This window comes from Lycium ferocissimum, chromosome 6 (assembly GCF_029784015.1).
Source record: "Lycium ferocissimum isolate CSIRO_LF1 chromosome 6, AGI_CSIRO_Lferr_CH_V1, whole genome shotgun sequence".
Lineage (NCBI taxonomy): Eukaryota > Viridiplantae > Streptophyta > Magnoliopsida > Solanales > Solanaceae > Lycium > Lycium ferocissimum.
In genome coordinates, this window is record NC_081347.1 from 19,477,476 (window position 1) to 19,502,252 (window position 24,777).

Consider the following 24,777-nt stretch of genomic DNA (forward strand, 5'->3'; position numbering starts at 1 on the left):
TTTGTCGATATAGTGAATCGTGAGACACATATAATTAATTCTTTGCAATGAGGTCCATGTATCCGTAGTAAGACAAACTCTTTGTCGTGTTTCTGTCAAAAGTCTCTTCAGTTTGTGTTTCTCTTCAGTATATAGGTCAAAACAATCCCTAGTTATTGTTTTACAGGAGGGAATGTGAAATTGAGGTTGTGCGACATTCATGAAATTCTTAAAACCTTCCTTTTCAACCAAAGCGAAAAGGTAGTTCGTCAACGATTATCATCCTAGCTAAAGCAGCCCTACACAATTCTTGATCAAATTTCCAAGGGACAAGCATTCCCTCACTCGACTTTTTACCACCTTGAATTTTTTGAAAGCCTAATAGCCTTTGATTAGTTTCAACATTATGGGGAAATTTCGAGCACCTACCCATATGACCATTCAATCCCAAGGTACCATTTTTAATCTTAAAATTTGGATATGGAAAAGCACAGTACTTACATTTTACAGTCGGTTCCTCGTTAGGACCATAGATCTTTTCGAAATGATCCCATACAACAGATCTTTCCATTATGGATTTCCTTCTGTTTGAATCAGGTCCACTTGTAGCTGTGATTTCATTTGAACCCCCACTTTCATCTATTATAGCTTCAAGCTCTGCTATCTATATGAACAAAAATAATCAGCAAAAGCATAAACAATTAAGCGAGAGGAAAGAAGAGAAACGGAGAAGAAGATTTAGAGCGAGAAATGGAGTTTACCTGGAATAATATATATCGGAAACAACAGTTAAAGGTGGAAGATCTCAGTCTTGAAAGTTCAAATTTTTTGTTATGGACCAAAGACGACTAAAGAGACACAAAATAGAGAAGAGTGCTTTGGAAGTTTGATGACTTTCTATCTATCTCTGTAGACTTAAGTCTTAGACCTTTCATGAAATGAAAGGACTTTGCCCTGACACAAAGCTACTGTGCTCAAGAAAATTTAGTACTTTTGGATAAAAGGTTAGCTTTGATGGTACAATTTTCTATCAGATACAAATTGGCATTAAATGAGATGTGATGTAATTTTTTCTATGAAATCTAGTCTATATATTTAGTAGTAGTAAATATAATATATATGGATTGTATATGTGTAGTATAAACTTCGGTACGGTATACGGTATCTTGGTATCCATTTTATAAATACCAAATACCGTACCGAATACCAAAGAAAATTTAAATTCATACCAAATACCGTAATACCGAAACCGCGGTATTAAAAACTTCGGTATCGGTATGGTATTCGGTATATACCGTACCGTGCCCACCCCTAATCCTGGCCGTCAGTAAAACAGGAGCTGCCGGATTATCCGTATCCTTCTGATTCGGATGGGGGAGATGACAAAGGCTAGACTAGTAGTGGGAAGATAATGATGAAGAGCACACTTCACTCTATAGCCCACCAAATCAGGCTACGGACCAATCGGCTATAGGTATATGACTCTTTTATTGAAATATCCTATGTGTGTGCACTTACTGTAGATTATTACCCAATAGTGACGAGCGGAAATCCTAATGGGACCAATAACCAAAGTATTTACAAGTAACTACGATTAAGATGTTTTCGTCACCATTGGGAATCTTGAAATCTAGGATGAAAAGTAGTCATACATGTGGATTGAAGGTGATTATTGAGGATTTCAAAGACCAAAATAGCATTTGCTAGTCGGAAGAGTAAGAGGTCCTTTCTAATCCGGAGTGCATTACGAGAATTTATTAGAATCCGTTAGAATTTCAACTTGTTATAGGTCATGCGATAAAGGTCACGCAGTAGGGTGGATGCGATCGTACCGGCACTAGCGCACCGGATCCCATCAGAACTTCGAATTTAAGCGTGCTTGGGCGAGAGTAGTACTAGGATGGGTGACCTCCTGGGAAGTATTTTAATAGTCCTATAAATTCAGACAGAGGGAACAGATGAGAAGCTATAGTAGCTTAAGGGAAATTGGAGTATGCGGAGTGGTTGGAAACCCTAAAAGGTCACGAAGGATAAGGCGGACTAGAATGGCAAAGAGAAAGAAGGTGCATCACAGCTCTAGAATTAGGATGAGTTCGAATAATATTTGGAAATACTTAGTGTGTATATATATATGTATATATATATATATGTATCTATATATATATATATATATATATATATATATATATATATATATATATATATATATATATATATATATATATATATATATATATATACACACACTAGTTCCTCCTTGCGTGCGATGCATGTGTATGCCGAGTCATGTAATATGTATTTTTATAAAATAATATTAATATCATTAAGACAAAATTTTAAATAAGAGGACATCCAATCATGTTGACCTCGACAAATGAATCAGCATATGATAATCCACATGCATACAAAGATAACAATTGAACCGAATGCCAACCTCAGTTTGATCAAATACAAAATTGCCCGCCAGCGATACTATAATTGAACTTCCTCCACAAGGTTTTGGCTTTGATTTCTATTACCGCTTCTTCTTCCTAGAGTTGGGAATAAATGAGGTAAATGTCATGCGTAAATTGACCTTGAACATGTATAATATTGTGTCATGCGTAAATTGACCTTGAACATGTATAATATTGTGTTCAAACAATCACAGTCACTGAAAGGGGTAGTGCTAAATTTGCACAATTTAGAGAATTGAAGCCAAATATATAAATATATTTATCATATTTTTGTATAACGACAACTGCATATGTAAAACTTATATGTTGGTATAGCTGATGCTTGTTAGATATATCACCTGATATGGTGAAAAGAAAAGATATACCCCGTGTTCTACGAATAAACAATGATCTTTCTTTACAGCAAAAAATCTAATTTAATTTGAGTTCGTTTGTTTTATCAAATTAATTCGAACAACGGGTGTTTTTCATAAAATAAACTATAAACTAATTTGATTTTTGTAGTTGTATTTGTCAAAAAAGTATTAATTGCTTTTTATGAGTATATTATAATTTTTTTTTTGTGACATGTTAATTAACAGCGAATCTTGTCTAACATGATTAATTAACATCGAATCTTGCTTGGCCTTTAATCGAACAATATCCTACTTTATAGTATAGAACTATTAAAACCAATAATTGATATCTCCAAAATCACCGGATAAATCCATTTCTCTAATCCAAATTTTCTTACAAAAATTCCCATATAGAAAACAAATTCATCACCATATTGCATATAAAATCCACAAGAATAAAGTAAATATAGAGGCAACAACTCATATTACAACAATTCTTTCCAAAAATCATGAGAACAAAGAGTTTGGGTGTGAAAATTAATGATCTTTTATCCAAGACAAATGACCTATATAGATAGCCACCATGATAATTGGCAAAGAGGGTTTATTTTCAAATGAACCATCAATAAAAGTGAGTTGGTGACTTGAATTTCTGTTGCATGCAACACAAACTATAGAGTAATTAATAAACTTATTTAACTACAATACGGAAAAGAGTTAGAAGAAAAAGAGGGCAAAAGACAAAATTAAGAAAATACTCAAGATGCCAAAACCAAAAATAAACTACATAGTCAAAGGCAAACATACTCTACATATGTATTGTAATCAGAACACATGTTGGTAACAATGTCTACGGATTGACGAACTGGAAAATATTTGTCACGACCCAAACCGGAGGGCCGCGACTGGCACCCAAAACTCTACTCGGCTGAGTGCCATACAACTATTTCATCCAGGAGTCACAACTTCTCCCTTATCGTTAATTCAAAGAAAACCTTTAGTCACAAATAAAATCTTTACAAAGGAAACAAAGCATAAAGACACATCGACCTATATGGTCGCTTTACACAATCACAACTCCTCGACGCCCTATCCACGGACAACGTCCGCAAAAGTCTCTAACATACAAGAGATACCATAATATAGGTACTCGACTCGGCAACACTACGAACCGAGATGGAGCTCACCAATCCGGTCGATAGCCCTGGAAACATCCTATAGCCAACGTCTTCTACTCATCTGTATACACCTGCGTGGCATGAAACGCAGCCCCCGAAGAAAGGGGGTCAGTACGAATAGTGTACTGAGTATGTAAGGCATGAGTAACATCATAGTAAGAAGTATAGAACATAACAGGGGATAAAGATGACCCGTACATTTGATTGCCTCTTAAGGCGGATACCATAAATGCAACTTTACCCTTTTTAAATCAATATGTACATAAAATCATGGAAGACATCTAAAACATTTTAATGAATGTGCAAAGATAAATTAAAACATCACCACATAGGCCACAACGTCACCCCCTGTCAACTGTGCCTTATATGTATGTACATCCCAGCAAAGGCCATAGTGTCACCCCCTGTCAACTGTGCCATATATATACACATCACAACAAAGGCCACAGCACACCCCCTGTTAACTGTGCCATATATATACACATCACAACAAAGGACACAGCACACCCCCTGTCAACCGTGCCATATATATACACATCATAACAAAGGCCACAGCGTCAGCCCTTTGTCAACTGTGCCATATATATACACATCACAACAAAGGCCACAACGTCACCCTCTGTCAACTGTGCCATATATATACACATCACAACAAAGGCCACAACGTCACCCCCTGTCAACTGTGCCTTATATATACACAACAAAGGTCACAGCGTCACCCCCTGTCAACTGTGCCTTATACATGTACATGAAGAATGAAAATGAGTGCAGTGCATATTCAAAATGAAATAATAGAACTTTGTAATGTCACAAAATAGCCATATACATATATTATACTCATGGCATGCATAGGAGTTCAAATAGAAGCTATCGCTCTATCTCGCTCAAGGAACAATTTATAAGGTGAGATCAACAACGATGGAATAAATCGAGAAAATCGAGAATTAGCTCAACATTTTCATATCGTCGTTGAAATCATAACTTGAGACCTTAAGCATAAAATCATCATCATCATAATCCTCATAAAAATATTCTCATTTTTAACATCATAAGAAGCTTTAAGAGTCATAAATTTCTAGCTTTTGAAATCAAGGAGGTTATGGAAGCATTTCTAAAATCGTTCCATAGGGATCATGCCTTTGAAAGAAAGGGACGAGCCTTAACATACCTGTTCGACCTCCTATTAGCTACGCTTATTTGTCCGAGCTCGCAAGTCTACATTTAAGAGGATTTAAACTAACGTTAGACTTATCATCACATACTTGTACCAAGTTTCTCATCAAACTATTTTATATTCTGCCGAAAATCGGGCAAAAGATCTCCCCTGTTTATATGCCTAGCCCAAATTCTCAATTCAACAACCAACAACGACAACAACAATATCAACATCAATAGCATAATTTCCAGCACTAAAGTATTTCATAGAACAGCCCACACGCTGTTTTCCAACTTCCATAATCAACCAACCCATTATACAATCATTTAACCATTCTATCTTCGTGAATAAGTTGGTATTTACAAAAATAGGAAGAGATCCATTCCTTTCTCCCTTTAATATTGTTGTATCTTTACTTCTCCACCCTCAGTTTAGGCCACAACATGCCGCTACATGATTCTGCAACCACAACTATACGCTATCCGGACCGGAATTTTGGAATATACCTGGTTTGGGCTAAAATTTGGTTTAGGGAGTTGGGGAGAACTCTCCAGAATTTTGGAGAGTTTTTGGGGTGCTTAGTGAAGAAAATGGGGGGCTATCCCCTTTATATAGCGATCCAGGTTCTGCCTGCACCGCCTCTAAAATCGTTCAGCGCGATCGCGCCACCTTTGGGCGCGTTCGCGTGGGGTTAGTTTTTTTTGCCTGCGCATTCGTTCAGTAAAAAGGTCATAACTCTTGATCCCGCTATCGTGTATGAGCCCACGACCTATGGTTGGAAAGCTCTTTCAATTATCTACAACTTTCATTCTTTGTGTTTTTCTAAATTCCAAACGTATGAGGGCGTTCTTGGAGTAGGTAGTATAGAACACAAGACGAAGGTAAAGGGTTCGAAATCAGATTCTGATAAGTGGAACCGGAGGGCAGTAACAACGAATGAGGATGTGAATTAGGAGAAAATAAGCAGGGTTGCAAAGGTACCAAGGGATTTTTGGTTCTTGAAAGGCATTCGAAGGGAAATGTGTACTCATATTGACACGATTATCTCGAAAACGGAAAAGCCTTCCAGAAATAGAACAGATTTGTACTTTTGAGAGGACATTCTACGAACTTCCGGGCTAATACTATAAAGTGGCAAATGGAGAAGAACACTTCGAAGAAAAAGAGACTCAAGGAAGGTGCCATAGCCAAGCAAGGGAGCTTTCCACTAGTAGAAGACTGAAGAGCAAGTAAGTGGAGGTACTTGCACGATGGCGAGTAGCCATAGCCATGGCGAACCAAAGCCACCTTGACAGGAATGGAATGTTAATTGAATGTTAGTTCAGTTATATAAGAACAAAAGGCTATAACATCATGAGAGAGTTCAATAAAGAGCTAAGGGAGAACGAGAAGAAATTGACCAACCTATGTAAAAGATAAGGTGACCGGAGTATAAGAGAAGGGCAGTCACTCCAAGATATCAGTAAAAACGTCGTGGAGTGGTCAACATTCGAGGACGAATGTTTTTAAGGGGGGAAGAATGTTATACCCCGTAGTTCTGCACGTTGAGATTTGTTAGGCGTCAGCTATTCAATTGCAGCGAGAAGATGGAAGATCATAGGTGCTCGTTTTATAATTATAAGAGTTTGAGTTCACGTAACAGGTTATAGAAGGATTGGAAAACAAGTGAACTAAGAAGATTAAGCTTTCGAGGCTTTGAAAGGAAGATGGGCAAGGTTTGGTACGGAAATTCTTGGTTTAACTAGGAGAAAGAATATCTCTGATTATATTAAGAGCTTTGAAGTAAAACAAAAGCCTAAAGTGAAGTTTGGGAAGTCTAGTTTCTGACGCGGCAAACCGCTCCCCAATAGGACATCGGGGTAAGGAGATATGGATGTTACAAGTCATGCTGGCAGGCCAAGAAAATGGTCTGTGTGAATGCGCCCGGGAGTGGCGCGAACGCGCAGAAGGCCAAGGGCCAACACAGCGCGAACGCGCCACCACGAGGCGCGAACGCGCTGAGCAATTTTGAGGCCCAGGTCACGGATGAAGGTTATATTATAAAAGTTTAATAATAATATACGTATGACATTTGGAGACCATATGGTGTAAATCAGGTGGTACGGTGCTTGACGAAAGCCCTCATTACTATAAGCTAAGTGGGGCCCACATGACGGGATTTTATAAAGGACATATGAAGAGATATATGAGTAGTACATGAAAAGTTGAGCAAATCCTAAGAAGGACCCTTAAGCCAAATATGGGCATAAGCCCTCCAAAAGGGCGATTTAAGGAAATATTTTCGGATGATCTGATTTGGAGGGGCCAAAACGCCATTATAAGTTGGGAATTTGGAAAAACACCATGAATGAAAGTTGTATATAATTGAAAGAGCTTTCCAACCATAGTTCGTGGAGCATCACACGATATCAAGATCAAGAGTTATGACATTTTTACTAAACGAACGCGCAGGCAGAAAAACTAACCCAGCGCGAACGCGCCCAAAAGATAGGCGAACGCGCTGAAGGATTTTTAAGTCGGTCCAGGCAGAACCTGGGCCGCTATATAAAGGGGATAACCCCCTATTTTCTTCACTAAACACCCCAAAAACTCTCCAAAATTCTGGAGAGTTCTCCCCAACTCCCCAAACCAAATTTTAGCCTAAACCAGGTACAATTCCCAAATTTCGGTCCGGATAGCGTATAGTTATTGTTGCAGAATCATGTAGTGGCATGTTATGGCCTAAACTTATGGTGGAGAAGTGAAGATACAAAAATATTAAACGGAGAAAGGTATGGATCTCTTCCTATTTTTGTAAATACTAACTTATTCACGAAGATAGAATGGTTAAATGATTGTATAATGGGTTGGTTGATTATGGAAGTTGGAAAATAGCGTGTGGGCTGTTCTATGGAATACGTTGGTATTATAAATGATGCTATTGATGTTGTTATTGTTGTTGTCGTTGTTGGTTGTTGAATTGAGAATTCGGGCTAGGCATATAAACAGGGGAGATCTTTTAGATTTTCGAGCGGGAATATAAAATAGTTTAATGTGAAACTTGGTACAAGTATGCGATGATGATTCTGACGTTAGTGTAAACCCTATTAAATGTAGACTTACGAGGTCGGACAAATAAGCGTAGCTAATAGGAGGTCGAACATGTATGTTAAGGCTCGTCCCTTTTCTTTCAAAGGCATGATTCCTATGGTATGAGTCCATAAGTGTTTCCATAACCTCTTTGAATTCAAAAGCTAGAAGTTTATGACTCTTAAGGCTTCTTATGATGTTAAGCTATTTCATTATTTACTCAATTTATTTCATTGTTGTTGATCTCACCTTATAAATTGTTCCTTCAAGGTGGGATAGAGGGATAATTTTTATTTGAACTCTTATGCATGCCATGAGTATAGTATATGTATATGGCTATTTTGTGACATTACAAAGAGCTCTATTATTTCATTTTGATTATGCATAACACTCATTTTCATTCTTCATGTATATATAAGTCACAGTTGACAGGGGGTGACGCTGTGACCTTTGTTGTGTATTACAAGGCCGGTTGATGGTGATGTTTGTGGCCTTGGTTGTGATGTGTATATATATGACACAGTTGACAGGGGGTGCGCTGTGGCCATTGTTGTGATGTGTATATATATGGCCCAGTTGACAGGGGGTGTGTTGTGGCGTTTGTTGTGATGTGTATATATATGCACGATTTATAGGGGTGTACGAGCGCGTATTCTTGGGATGTACATGTATATAAGGCACAGTTGACAGAGGGTGACCCCCCTGGGAAGTGTGCTAAGAGGTCCTAAAGGTTTAGACCTAAGAGAAGGGTGAGGAACTAGATCAGTTTGAGGGAAATTAGAAGTGTGTGAACCTTACGGTTGGAGATTTTCAACGATTGCGAAAGATAAGGTGGACCGACTGGATAGAGAGAGGGAAGACGTATACTGTTACAGAATTAGGACGAGTTTGAATAGTATTGGGGACACTTAGTAAGTAAGGTGTTAGTAAAGGGATGCGATAGCTTATGTGTGGTTATGTTAACTACTAAAGATAATCAATGAGGTTATATGTTAAAGGCATTGATCGAACATGGTATTGAAGTTTAGGTAGCAAGTGCGATAGGGCAAATTGACATTATTTTCTCTAAAAGTTAGGATTGGGTATGCCTGATGCAATAACATCAGAGTATACGGAAATAATGTAGTAGGTAGTATAGAGCACAAGACGAAGGTAAAGGGTTCGAAATTAGATTCTGATAAGTGGGCCCCGGAGGACGATAACAACGAATGAGGATGTGAGCGGGAGAAAATAGCGGGGGTTGCAAAAGGTACCAAGGGATTTACGGTTCTTGGGGGGCATTCAAAGGGAAATGTGTAGTCATATTGACACGATTATCTCAAGAATGAAAAAGCCTTCCTGAAATAGAATAGATTTGTACTTCTGAGAGGTCGTTCTACGAACTTCCGGGCTAATACTATAAAGTGGCAAATGGAGAAGATCCATTCGAAGAAAAAAAGGACTCAAGGAAGGGGCCATTGTCCACTAATAGAGAAATGAATAGCAAGTAGGGGGGAGTACTTGCAAGTCGGCTAGTAGCCATAGCCATGGCGAACCAAAGCCACCTTTACAGGAATTGAATGTTAGTTCAGTTATATAAGAACGATGGTATAGCATTATGAAAGAGTTCAATAAAGAGCTAAGGGAGAATGAGAAGAGGTTGACCAACCTATGTTAAAGATAAGGCAATCAGAGCCAAAGAGAAGGGCAGTCACTTCAAGACATCAGCAAAAACGCCATGGAGTTGTAACTACAACATTCGAGGACGAATGTTTTTAAGGGGGGAAGGATGTTACACCCCGTAGTTCTGCACATTGAGATTTTTTTTAGGTGTTAGCTATTCAATTGCAGACATCGGAGTTATTGTCAAAAAGATGCCACATCATAGGTGCTCGTTTATAATTTTAAGAGTTCTAGTTCACGTAACAGGTTATAGAAGGATTGAAAAATAAGTGAACTAAGGAGATTAAGCTTCTGAGGATTTGAAGGAAAGTTGGGCAAGGTTTGGGACAGAAATTTTGGTTTAATTGGGAGAAAGAATGTCTCTAGGTATATTAAAAGTTTTGAAGTGAAACAAAAGCCTAAAGTGAAGTTCGGGAAGTCTAGTTTCCAACTCGACAAACCGCTCCACAATAGGACATCGGGATAAGGAGATATGGACGTTACAAGTCATGCTGGCAGGCTAAGAAAATGGTCTACGCGAACGCGTTAGGGAGTGGCGCGAAAGCGCAGAAGGCCAAGGGTCAACACAGCGTGAACGCGCCACCACGAGGCACAAACGCTCTGACCAATTTTGAGGCCCGGGTAATTGATGAAGGTTTTACTATAAGAGTGTAATAATAATATACATATGACGTTTGGAGACCATATGGTGTAAGTCAGTTAGTACGTTGCTGGATTAAAGCCCTCGTTACTGTAAGCTAAGTGGGGTCCACATGATGGGGTTTTATAAAGGACATATGAAGAGATATATTAATAGTACATGGAAAGTTGAGCAAGTCCTAAGAAGGACCCTTAAGCCAAATATGGGCATAAGCCCTCCAAAAGGACGATTTAAGGAAACATTTTCGGATGATCTGAATTGGAGGGGAAAGAACGCCCTCATACCTTTGTGATTGGAAAAACACAAAGAATGAAAGTTGTAGATAATTGAAAGAGCTTTCTAACCATAGGTCGTTGGCCCTCACACAATATTCGAATTAAGAGTTATGACCTTTTCTTGAACGAATGTGCAGACCGAAAAGTTAAGCCTGCGCGAACGCACCCAAAGGTGGCGCGATCGCGCTGAACGATTTTAGAGGCGATGCAGGCAGATTCTAGAGCATTATTTAAAGGGTCTAACCCCTCATTTCCTTCACTAAACACCCCAAAAAAACTCTTCAAAATTCTGGAGAGTTCTCCCCAACTCCCCGAGCCAAATTTTAGCCCAAACCAAGTATAATTTCCAAATTCTGGTCCAGACGACATACAGTTGCAACTACAAAATTGTGTAGTGACGTGTTGTGGCTTAAGATCAAGGTGGAGGAGTGAAGATATATCCATAATATTGGGAGTAAGGTATGAATCTTTTATTATTAATGTTAATTTTGGTTTATTTACGGAGATAGAAATGTTAAATAGCCGTATAGTGGTTGATTGGTGGAAATATGGGATGAACCCCATATGAGATGTTTATGGAGTATTTTGATATTGGGAATATTATGATTGATGTTGGTATTGTTGTTGTTGTTGTTGGTTGTTGAATTATGAATTCGGGTTAGGCATATAAACAGGGGAGGTGCTGCTCGAATTTCGACAGATTTTAAGGAGGTCTAATTTGAAGGTCTAGGATACGTATATAATAGTGACTCTAACCATAGTATGAATGGTCGTATAGGTAGATTGCGAAATCAAAAATAGGCAGAAAAGCCGCAATGTGAATTTCATGTATGTTAAGGCTCGTCCCTTTCTTTCAAAGGCATGATTCCTATGGTATGATTCCATAAGTGCTTCCATAACTTCCTTGATTTCAAAAGCTAGAAGTTTTTGACTCTTAAAGCTTCTTATGATGCTAAAAATGAGAATGTTTTTATAAGAATTACGTGAGGATGAATTTTATGCTTAAGGTCTCAAATATGATTTCAACGATGACGTGAAGATGTCAAGATATGTCATGATATACTCGAATTATTTCATTGTGTTGATCTCACTTTATAAATTGTTCCTTTAAGGTGGGATAGAGCGATAGTTTCTATTTGAACTCTTATGCATGCCACCAGTATAGTATATGTATATGGCTATTTTGTGACATTACAAAGTTCTATTATTTCATTTTGATTATGCACTTTCTTTCATTCTCATTTTCATTCTTCATGTGTATATATAAGTCATAGTGGACGGTGACGGGTGACCTTTGTTGTGTACCTTTGTTGTGTATATATATATATGGCACGGTTGACGGGGGGTGGGGCCTTTGTTGTGATGTGTGTATATATATATATATAACAACTTTGGCCTTTGTTGTGATATATATATACACGGTTGATAGGGTGTCTTTGTGGCCATTGTTGTGATGTGTATATATATGTGTATATGGCCTTTGGTGTGATGTGTATAAATATGGCACGATTGACGGGGGTGTCTTGTGGCCTTTGTTGTGATGTGTGTATATATATAACACGATTGACGGGGTGTCTTGTGGCCTTTATTGCGATGTGTATATATATGACACAGTTGACAGGGAGTGTGCTGCGGCCCTTGTTGTGATGTGTATATATATATGGCACAGTTGACAGGGGGTGACGCTGTGGCCTTTGCTGGGATGTACATATATATAAGGCATAGTTGACAGGGGGTGACGCTGTGGCCTATGTGGTGATGTTTTAATTTATCTTTGCACATTCATTAAAATATTTTAGATGTCTTCCATGATTTTATGTACATATTGATTTAGAAAGGGTAAAGTTGTATTTATGGTATCCGCCTTAAAAGGCAATTAAATGTACGGGTCATCTTTATCCCCTGTTATGTTCTATACTTCTTACTATGATGTTACTCATGCCTTACATACTCAGTACACTATTCGTACTGACCCCCTTTCTTCGGGGGCTGCGTTTCATGCCACGCAGGTGTATACAGATGAGTAGAAGACGTTGGCTATAGGATGTTTCCAGGCTATCAGTTTGGATTGGTGAGCTCCATCTCGGTCCGGGAGTGTTGCGAGTCGGAGTACTTATATTATGGTATCTCGTGTATGTTAGAGACTTTTGCGGACAATGTTTTGTGGATAGGGCGTCGAGAGTCGACAGTTACGTAAAGCGACCATATAGGTCGATGTGTTTTTATGCTTTGTTTTTTTTTAAAGACTATTTTCTTTGAATTAATGACTAAAGGTTTTCTTTTTTTTTTACTATGGAATTAACGATAAAGGAGAAGTTGTGACTCCTGGATGGAATAGTAGTATGGCACTCAGTCGAGTAGGGTCGTGGGTGCCAGTCGCGGCCCTCCGGTTTGGGTCGTGATAGAAGTGGTATCAGATCAGTTGCGTCCTAGGGATTGTCTACAAAGTCATGTCTAGTAGAGTCTTGTTTATGGTGTGTTGCGCGCCACATTTATACACAGGAGGCTACAGGGCATTTAGGATGGTTACCCTTCTTTTATATCTAAGATCATGCGATGAGAGTCAAGTCATTGGAAATGAAATTCCTTGCACTAACTCTTAATTTCAGCGAGGAATGGTATTCACAAAGGAAGTGAATGATGATATTGGGATTACAGGGACAATAGAAGTTGAGGGAATCAGCACAGAGGTAAGTATTGGTAAAAAGGATTATGAGTCAGATATGGTAAGGATGTCGCAAGAATGATTGAAATGTATAGCTAATGAATGGAAGAGGAAGTGACTAGGAAAGTACAAAAGGACGATCGATAAAGGTTCAGGTATATTTCGAGTCGTGACATAAGAGGTAAGCTATTTTGCATTTATGATTGTTTTCTAGATTGCTTATACAACTCCTAGATGTGATGTCGCTTGACCGATGAAGGAAGTAGAGATTGTATCAACCTTAGGAACATGTGGTATATTTTTAGCTAACCCTTATAAGAAGACTTTACCTCGAATTTTTTTTTTCAGATGGGTATTGTAAAGGTTATTTGATGATAGAGAAATTAGGTGCGATGTCAATTTATGTGTAAGGAGAGAACAGAGTAGGTGTATAAGTGAAGGTAAAATATCGCAAGGATCGATTCAATTCTTTGCAGAAGGTAAAGTATGTGAGGTTGATTCTTTTAGACAAGGAGACAGGGTACGGGTAAGAGTACGAGTAAAGATTTCTAAGTAAAGATATATTGCCGGGATTCATAGTTAGGATGTGGAAAGGTATGCTAGGAAGACCTACAGATTTAGACATATGAAAAAGGGAATATGAGAAACCAGAATAGCCTGAGGGAAAATTAGGAGCATATGAGCTTTGCAATTAGAATTTCGAAGTGATTGTGAGGTATGAGTCTGGCTAGTCGGTCAAAAGAGGGGAGATGTATTAAAGTTATAGATTCAGGACAAAATCAAATGGCAATGGGATATCTCGCAAAAATAAAAAAGGGGTGTCGAAAAGAGGTAGAAAGATAAGTCACGAGTGGCTACATCGAGTATTATGTATATCCTTATGATTGATGTTACGACATGTCAAAAGTATTGATTGTGCTTTATTTCAAAATTGAGGTGGCAAGCGCTACAGAGAGAATCAGGATTGGGTTTTCTCGGGGATTAAAGTCGGATAGCGGTAAGTCGACTAAGAATATAAGAAGGAGCGTTAGGAAAAAGAAGGTTATGATATCAAGAAGGAGGGAGAAACTTAGACAAGGAAAAAGGAATACCCATTGAGGGTCGGATAATATATATATTGAGGAAAAGGTCGGGATGAAAGCGGAAAGCGAGACGATAGGATCAAGCTTGAGTAATTCAACAGGAGATAGAGTAAGATTGTGCGTGACCAAGGATGAATGTGAGGACTCCGGAACCAATCTATACGTCCTTATAACTAGAACTGAGAAGGTTGTAAATAATGGGCACTCTGCCAAAATTCCCCAAAATAAAATTTAAGGCCAAGGACCAAAGATTTAGGAGATCTCGAAGATTATACATCTATGATGGTTGCAGATTGATAAATAGGAAAGTATGGGACAAGATGATATGGAATGATAAGATGAAGATGACACAACAAGTGGACATCAGGCATTAATTATTGGAATAAAAAAAGTACTAATCTGGCTGGACAGATAGTTGGGTACATCATTATTTCAAGTATCCCTAGGGATTATTATTGGCAAGATTTGAGATTTAAAGTAGTATTTTGGGTAATGACAAGTAGGGAACTTGAAGGATTCGTAAGTGAAAGAACAAAAGCGATGACGAAAGGATTATTATGGAATGAAATTTCAATTGGGAATGGAAATGGAATACAACACCATAAGGTAAAGCCTTTAAGGGGGAAGAAAGTAAGCTTGAGTACGAGCACAAGGGCTGACTAAGGTATTGGAGGAATTATGACACCCGACAATGGGAAAATTGAGAAGTAATAGGGAGTTACGAAGCAAGATGAGCTAAGGAATGCAAGGAGAAGCCATGAAAGTAGACGGAGATAAGATGGCAACAAAAGGATTCAAAGATATTCTGATTGGTCGAAACAAGCTGGTGACAATGAACCCTCGTGAAAATTTGAGCCGCTAGTTATATCAATTGTAAAAGTATATGACATAAAACCATATAAGCAATCACCATGATGAGATGGATAACAGAATGGTGTGGGGACGATGAGGAGGATACCATTGATAGTTGACAAATGGAAGTTTTAAAGGGCCCGATAACCAAAGTACTTATAGATAAGCTTGGTTAAGAAGTTTTACATTACATGGAATCTTAAAAATTTAGGAATGGGAAGTAGTTGTATGTGTTAATTGATGGCTTTTCATCGAGAGTTCCAAAGGCTAAAACAACATTTGCTTGGTCGGTAAAGTGAGGGATTTTTCTAATTCGGAGGGAGATGCATGATCGGGAATTTTCTTGGAATCCGTTAGAACTTCAACTTTGCTTTAGGTCTCGTGATAAAGGCCACACGAGTAGGATGGATGCGATCATACCAACACTAATGCACTGATCCCATCGAACATTGAGGTTAAGCGTGCTTGGGCTAGAGTAGTACTAGGATGGGTGACCCCCCCTCCCGGAAGTGTGCTAAGAAGTCCTACGAGGTTTAGACATAAGAGAAGGATGAGGAACTAGATCAACTTGAGGGAAATTAGAAGTGTGTGAACCTCACGGTTGGAGATTTTCAACGATTGCGAAAGATAAGGTGGACCGACTGATAGAGAGAGGGAAGACGTATACAGTTACAGAAATAGGACGAGTTTGAATAGTATTGGGGACACTTGGTAAGTAAGGTGTTAGTAAAGGGATACGATAGCTTATGTGTGGTTATGTTAACTAGTAAAGATAATCAATGAGGTTATATATTAAAGGTATTGACCGAACACGGTATTGAAGTTCAGGTAGCAAGTGCGATAGGGCAAATTGACATTATTTTCTCTGAAAGTTAGGATTGGGTAAGCCTGATGCAATAACATCAGAGTATACGGAAAGAATGGAGTAGGTAGTATAGAACACAAGACAAAGGTAAAGGGTTCGAAATCAGATTCTGATAAGTGGAACTGGAGGGCAATAATAATGAATGAGGATGTGAATTGGGAGAAAATAAGCAAGGTTGCAAAGGTACTAAGGGATTTCTGGTTCTTGAGGGGCATTCGAAGGGAAATGTGTAGTCATATTGACACGATTATCTCGGAAACGAAAAAGCCTTCTAGAAATAGAACAGATTTGTACTTCTGAGAGGACATTCTACGAACTTCCGGGCTAATACTATAAAGTGGCAAATAGAGAAGAGCACTTCGAAGAAAAAAAGAATCAAGGAAGGGGCCGTTGTCCACTAATAGAGAAATGAATAGCAAGTAAGGGGGAGTACTTACAAGTCGGTGAGTAGCCATAACCATGGCTAACAAAAGCCACCGTTACAGGAATTGAATGTTAATTGAATGTTAGTTCAGTTACATAAGAACAGAAGGCTATAGCATTATGGAAGAGTTCAATAAAGAACTAAGGGACAATGAGAAGAGGTTGACCAACCTATGTTAAAGATAAGGCAATTAGAGCCTAAGAGAAAGGCAGTCACTTCAAGACATCAGTAAAAACACCGTGGAATTGTAACTACAACATTCGAGGACGAATGTTTTTAAGGGGAGAAGGATGTTACACCCAGTAGTTCTGCACGTTGAGATTTTTTGTTAGGGGTTAGCTATTCAATTGCAGACATCGGAGTTATTGTCAAGAAGATACTAGATCATAGGTGCTCGTTTTATAATTTTAAGAGTTCGAGTTCACGTAACAGGTTATAGAAGGATTGAAAAATGAGTGAACTAAGGAGATTAAGCTTCCGAGTCTTTGAAGGAAAATTGGGCAAGGTTTGGCACATAAATTTTGGTCTAACTGAGAGAAAGAATATCTCTAAGTATATTAAGAGTTTTGAAGTGAAACAAAAGCCTAAAGTGAAGTTCGGGAAGTCTAGTTTCCAACGCGACAAGCCGCTCCCCAATAGGACATTGGGGTAAGGAGATATGGACGTTACAAGTCATGCTGGCAGGCCAGGCCGCGCCAGGGAGTGGCGCGAATGCGCAGAAGGCCAAGGGTCGACACAGCGCGAACGCGCCACCACGAGGCGCGAACGCGCTGAGCAATTTTGAGGCCCGGGTTAGGGATGAAGGTTATACTATAAGGAGTGTAATAATTATATACATATGACGTTTGGAGACCATATGGTGTAAATCAATTAGTACGTTGTTGGATTAAAGCCCTCGTTACTGTAAGCTAAGTGGGGCCCACATGACGGGATTTTATTAAGGACATATGAAGAGATATATAAGTAGTACATGGAAAGTTGAGCAAGTCCTAAGAAGGACCCTTAAGTCAAATATGGGCATAAGCCCTCCAAAAGGACGATTTAAGAAAACATTTTCGGATGATCTGAATTATAGGGGCCAAAATGCCCTCATAAGTTTGGCATTAAGAAACATACCAAGAATCAAAGTTGTAGATAATTGAAAGAGCTTTCCAACCATAGGTTATGGGCCCTCACATGATATAGGCATCAAGAGTTATGACCTTTTTACTGAACGAACGCGCAGGCAGAAAAGTTAAGCTTGCGCGAATGCGCCCAAAGATGGTGCGATCGCGTTGAACAATTTTAGAGGCGGTGCAGGAAGATTCTGGAGCATTATTTAAAGGGGCTAATCCCTCATTTTCTTCACCAAACACCCCAAATACTCTCCAAAATTCTGGAGAGTTCTCTCCGACTCCCCAAATCAAATTTTAGCCCAAACCAGGTATAATTCCCAAATTTCGGTCCGGATAGCGTATAGTTATTGTTGCAGATTCATGTAACGGCGCGTTGCGGCCTAAACATAGGGTGGAGAAGTGAAGATACAATAATATTAAAGGGAGAAAAAAAGGATTCAAGGATATTACGATTAGTTGAAACAAGCTGGTGACAATGAACCCTCGTGAAAATTTGAGCCGCTAGTTATATCAATTGTAAGAGTATTTGACATATAACCATATAAACAATCACCATGATGAGATGGCTAACAGAATTGTGCCAGGATGATGAGGAGGATACCATTGATAGTTAACAAATAGAAGTTTTAAAGGGACCGATAACCAAAGTACTTATGGGTACGGATAAGCGTGTAGTTGGAGAAGTTTTACCACTACTAGGCATATCTTAAACTTTAGGAATGGGAAGTAGTTGTATGTAAAGCGATAGCTTGTCATCGAGAGTTCCAAAGGCTAAAGTAGCATTTGGTTGGTCAGTAAAGTGAGGGATATTTCTAATTCGGAGGGAGATGCATGATCGGGAATTTTCTTGGAATCCGTTAGAACTTCAATTTGCTTTTGGTCTCGTGAAAAAGGCCACGCAGTAGGATGGATGCGATCATACCAACACTATATGTCCCATTAGAACTTTGAGGTTAAGCGTGCTTGGGTTCTATTAATATGCATTGCACTAGGATGGGTGACCTCCTATAAGGAAAGTGTGCTAAGAAGTCCTACCTTTGTTGTGATTTAGATATGGCCTAAGAGAAGGGTGAGGAACTAGATCAGCTTGAGGGAAATTAGAAGTGTGTGAACCTCACGGTTGGAGATATTCAACGATTACGAAAGATAAGGTGGACCGACTGGATAGAGAGAGGGAAGATGTATACAGTTACAGAATTAGGACGAGTTTGAATAGTATTGGGGACACTTGGTAAGGAAGGTGTTAGTAAAGGGATACGATAGCTTATGTGTGGTTATGTTAACTAGTAAAGATAATCAACGAGGTTATATGTTAAAGGTATTGACCAAACAAGGTATTGAAATTCAGGTAGCAAGTGCGATAGGGCAAATTGACATTATATTCCCTGAAAGTTAGGATTGGGTAAGCCTGATGCAATAACATCAGAGTATACGGAAAGAATGGAGTAGGGTTTTGGGTGCCAGTCGCGGCCCTCCGGTTTGGGTCATGACAGAAGTGTTATCAGAGCAGTTCGTCCTCGGGGTTGTCTGCAAAGTCGTGTCCAGTAGAGTCTTGTTTATGGTGTGTTGCGCGCCACATTTATAAACAAGAGGCTACAGGGCATTTAGGATGGTTACCCTTCTTTCACATCTAAGATCGTGCGATGAGAGTCAAGTCATAGGAAATGAAATTCCTTGCACTAACTCTTGATTTCAGCAGAGGAATGGTATTGACAAAGGAAGTGAATGATGATATCGGGATTACAGGGACAATAGAAGTTGAGGGAATCAACACAGAAGTAAGTATTGGTAAAAAGGATTATGAGTCAGATATGGTAAGGATGTCGCAAATATGATTGAAATGTATCGCTAATGAATGGAAGAGGAAGTGAGTAAGAAAGTACAAAAGGACAATCGATAAAGGTTCAGGTATATTCCGAGTCGTGATGCATGAGGTAAGCTGGTTTGCTTTTATGATTGTTTTCTGGATTGCTTATACAACTTCTAAATGTGATGTTGCTTGGCTGATGAAGGAAGTAGAGATTGTACCAACCTTGGGAACATGTGGTATATTTCTCGCTAACCCTTATAAGAAGACATTACCTCGATTTTTTTTTCCAGATGGTTATTGGGAAGGTTATTTGATGATAGAAAAAATTAGATACGATGTCGATTTACGTGTGAAGAGAGAAGAGAGTAGGTGTACAAGTGAAGATAAAATATCGCAAGGACCGATTTAGTTGCTGCAGGAATGTAAAGGATGTGAGGTTAATTCTTTTAGACAAGGAGACAGGGTACAAGTATGAGTAAAGATTTCTAAGTAAAGTTATATCGCCGGGATTCACAGTTAGGATATAGAAAGATATGCTAGGAAGACCTACAGATTTAGACATATGAAAAAGGGAATATGAGAAACCAGAATTGCCCGAGGGAAAATTAGGAGCATATGAGCTTTGCAATTAGAATTTCGAAGTGATTATGAGGTATGAGTCTGGCTAGTCGGTCAAAAGAGGGGATATGTATTAAAGCTACAGATTCAGGACAAAATCAAATGGCAACGGGATATCTCGCAAAAACAAAAAAGGGGTGTTGAAAAGAGATAGAAAGATAAGTCACGAGTGGCTACATCGAGTATTATGTATATCCTTATGATTGATGTTACGACATGTCAAAAGTATTGATTGTGCTATATATCAAAATTGAGGTAGCAAGTGCTACAGAGGGAATCAGGATTGGGTTTTCTCGAGGATTAAAGTCGGATAGCGGTAACTCGACTAACAACATAAGAAGAGGCATTAGGAAAAAAAAAGGGTTATGATATCAAGAAAGAGGGAGAAACTTGGACAAGGAAAATTTATACCCATTGAGGGCCAGATAATGCATAATTGAGGAAAAGGTTAGGATGAAAGCTGGAAAGCAGACGATAAGATCACGTTTAAATAAATCAACAGGAAATAGAGTAAGGTTGTGCATGGCAAAGGGAGAATGTGAGGACTCCGGAATCAACTTAGACGTCCTTATAACCAGAACTAAGAAGGTTGTAAATAATGGGCACTCTGCCAAAATTCTCCAAAGAAGGACAAGGACCAAAGATTTAGGAGATCACAAAGATTATACGTCTATGATGGTTACAGATCGATTAATGGGAAAGTATGGGGTGAGATGATGAAATGATAAGATGAAGATAACACTACAAGTGGACATTGGGCGTTAATTATTGGAATAAAAAGTACTATTCGATTTTGGACAGATAGTTGGGTACATCATCGTTTCGAGTATCCCTAGGGATTATTATAGGCAAGATTTGAGATTTAAAGTAGTATTTTGGGTAATGACAACTAGGGAACTTGAAGGATTCGTAAGTGAAAGAATAAAAGCGATGCCGAAAGGATTATTATGGGATGAAATTTCGATCGAGAATGGCAATGGAATACAACATCATAAGGTAAAGCCTTTAAGGGGGGAAACAAGTAAGCTTGAGTACGAGCACAAGGGCTGACTAAGGTATTGGACGAATTATGATATCTGACAATAGGAAGATCGAGAAGTAGTAGGGAGTTATGAAGCAAGATGAGCTAAGGAATGCAAGGAGAAGCCATGAAAGTAGACGGAGATAAGGTGCCAAGAAAAGGATTCAAGGATATTGCGACTGGTTGAAACAAGCTGGTGACAATGAACCCTCGTGAAAATTTGAGCCGCTAGTTATATCAATTGTAAGAGTATATGACATAGAACCATATAAACAATCACCATGATGAGATGGCTAACAGAATGGTGCGAGGATGATGAGGAGGATACCATTGATAGTTAACAAATGGAAGTTTTAAAGGGACCGATAACCAAAGTACTTATAGGTAACTGTGGTTAAGAAGTTTTACCACTACAAGAAATATTAAACTTTAGGAATGGGAAGTAGTTGTATGTGTTAATTGATGGCTTGTCATCGAGAGCTCCAAAGGTTAAAGTAGCGTTCGGTTGGTCAGTAAAGTGAGGGATTTTTCTAATTCGAAGGGAGATGCATGATCGGGAATTTTCTTGGAATCCGTTAGAACTTCAATTTGCTTTAGGTCTCGTGAAAAAGGCCACGCAGTAGGATGGATGCGATCATACCAACACTAACGCACCTGATCCCATCAGAACTTTGAGGTTAAGCGTGCTTGGGCTAGAGTAGTACTAGGATAGGTGACCCCCCCGGGAAGTGTGCTAAGAAGTGCTACAAGTTTAGACCTAAGAGAAGGGTGAGGAACTAGATCAGCTTGAGGGAAATTAGAAAGCGGACCGACTGGATGGAGAGCGGGAAGACGTATACAGTTACAGAATTAGAACGAGTTTGAATAGTATTGGGGACACTTGGTAAGTAAGGTGTTAGTAAAGGGATACGATAGCTTATATATGGTTATGTTAACTAGTAAAGATAATCAATGAGGTTATATGTTAAAGGTATTGACCGAACACAGTATTGAAGTTTAGGTAACAAGTGCGATAGGGCAAATTGACATTATTTTCTTTGAAAGTTAGGATTGGGTAAGCCTAATGCAATAACATCAGAGTATTCATAAAGAATGGAGTAGGTAGTATAGAACACAAGACGAAGGTAAAGGGTTTGAAATTAGATTCTGATAAGTGGAACTAGAGGGCAGTAACAACGAATGAGGATGTGAATTGGGAGAAAATAAGTAGGGTTGCAAAGGTAATTCTGAGAGGACATTCTACGAACTTCCGGGCTAATACTATAAAGTCACAAATGGAGAAGAGCACTTCGAAGAAAAAAAGGACTCAAGGAAGGGGCCATTGTCCGCTAATAGAGAAATGAATAGCAAGTAAGGGGGAGTACTTGCAAGTCGGTGAGTAGCCATAGCCATGGCGAACCAAAGCCACCTTTACAGGAATTGAATGTTAGTTCAGTTATATAAGAACAGAAGGCTATAGCATTATGAAAGAGTTCAATAAAGAGCTAAGGGAGAATGAGAAGAGGTTGACCAACCTATGTTAAAGATAAGGCAATCAGAGCCTAAGAGAAGGGCAGTCACTTCAAGACATCAGTAAAAACGTCGTGGAGTTGTAACTACAACATTCGAGGATGAATGTTTTTAAGGGGGGAAAGATGTTACACCCCGTAGTTCTGCACGTTGAGATTTTTTTTAGGTGTTAGCGATTCAATTGCAGACATCTGCTCGTTTTATAATTTTAAGAGTTCGAGTTCACGTAACAAGATATAAAAGGATTGAAAAATGAGTGAACTAAGGAGATTAAGCTTCTGAGGCTTTGATGGAAAGTTGGGCAAGGTTTGGTACAACAAAAGTCTAAAGTGAAGTTCGGGAAGTCTAGTTTCCAATGCGATAAACCGCTCCCCAATAGGACATCAGGGTAAGGAGATATGGACGTTAAAAGTCATGCCGGCAGGCCAAGAAAATGGTCTGCGCGAACGCGCCAGGGAGTGGCGCGAAAGCGCATAAGGCCAAGGGTTAACAAAGCGCGAACGCGCCACCACGAGGCGCGAACGCGCCACCACGAGGCGCGAACGCGACACCACGAGGCGCGAACGCGCTAAGCAATTTTGAGGCCCGGGTTAGGGGTGAAGGTTAGACTATAAGAGTGTAATAATTATATACATATGATTTTTGGAGACCATATGGTGTAAATCAGTTAGTACGTTGCTGGATTAAAGCCCTCGTTACTGTAGGCTAAGTGGGGTCCACATTATGGGGTTTTGTAAAGAACATATGAAGAGATATATGAGTAGTACATGGAAAGTTGAGCAAGTACTAAGAATGTCCCTTAAGCCAAATATGGGCATAAGCCCTCCAAAAGGACGATTTAAGGAAACATTTTCGGATGATCTGACTTGGAGGGGAAAAAACGCCCTCATTCGTTTGGAATTTGGAAAAACACAAAGAATTAAAGTTGTATATAATTGAAATAGCTTTCCAACCATAGGCCATGGACCATCACACGATATCGAGATCAAAAGTTATGACCTTTAACTGAACGAATGCGCAGGCAAAAAAGATAAGCCTGCGCGAACGCGCCCAAACGTGGCGCGATGGCGCTGAACGATTTTAGAGGCGGTGAAGGTAGATTTTGGAGCATTATTTAAAGGGGCTAACCCCTCATTTCATTCACCAAACACCCCAAAAACTCTCCAAAATTCTAGAGAGTTCTCCCCAACTCCCCAAATTAAATTTTAGCCCAAACCAGGTATAACTCCCAAATTTCGGTCCTGATAGCATATAGTTATGGTTACAGAATCATGTAGCGGCATGTTGTGGCCTAAAATTAGGGTGGAGAAGTGAAGATACAATGATATTAAAGGGAGAAAGGTATGGATCTCTTGCTATTTTTGTAAATACCAAATTATTCACGAAGATAGAATGGTTAAATGATTGTATAATGGGTTGGTTGATTATGGAAGTTGGAAAACAGCGTGTGGGCTGTTCTATGAAATGCTTTGGTATTGGAAATGATGCTATTGATGTTGATATTATTGTTGTCGTTGTTGGTTGTTGAATTGTGAATTCGGGCTAGGCATATAAACAGGGGAGATGCTGCCCGATTTTCGGTAGAATATAAAATAGTTTGATGAGAAACTTGGTACAAGTATGCGATGATGAGTCTAACGTTAGTTTAAATCTTCTTAAATGTAGAATTACGAGCTCGGACAAATATGCGTAGCTAATCATAAGAGGCTTTAAGAGTCATGAACCTCGAGCTTTTGAAAACAAGGCAGTTATGGAAACATTTATGGAATCATAACATAGGAATCATGCCTTTGAAAGAAAGGGACAAGCCTTAACATACCTGTTCAATCTCCTATTAGCTACGCTTATTCGTCTGAGCTCGCAAGTCTACATTTAAGAGGATTTACATTAACATTAGCCTCTTTATTGCACGCTTATTCCAAATTTCAAATCAAGCTATTCCATATTCTGCCGAAAATCGGGCAACATCTCGTCACGCGCCAACCGGAGGAATCGTGACGGACACCCGAGCCGACCTCCTAGATGCCACTAAATGTACATGACATATACGCTCATGCTCATTCACG

General features: G+C 39.1%; 1 protein-coding gene and 1 pseudogene across 1 annotated transcript in view; one reads left to right on the forward strand and one right to left on the reverse strand.

Moving 5' to 3' along the window:
• Positions 1-223: 223 nt before the first annotated feature.
• The window catches only part of LOC132061189 (uncharacterized), a 31,361-nt gene continuing 6,807 nt past the window's right edge, over positions 224-24,777 (reverse strand). The window contains exon 2 of the mRNA XM_059454046.1: positions 224-643. Coding sequence (XP_059310029.1) covers positions 224-643 — 420 coding nt within the window. The remainder of the gene's footprint in view (positions 644-24,777) is intronic.
• Positions 1,798-1,914, forward strand: LOC132061742 (5S ribosomal RNA; annotated as a pseudogene).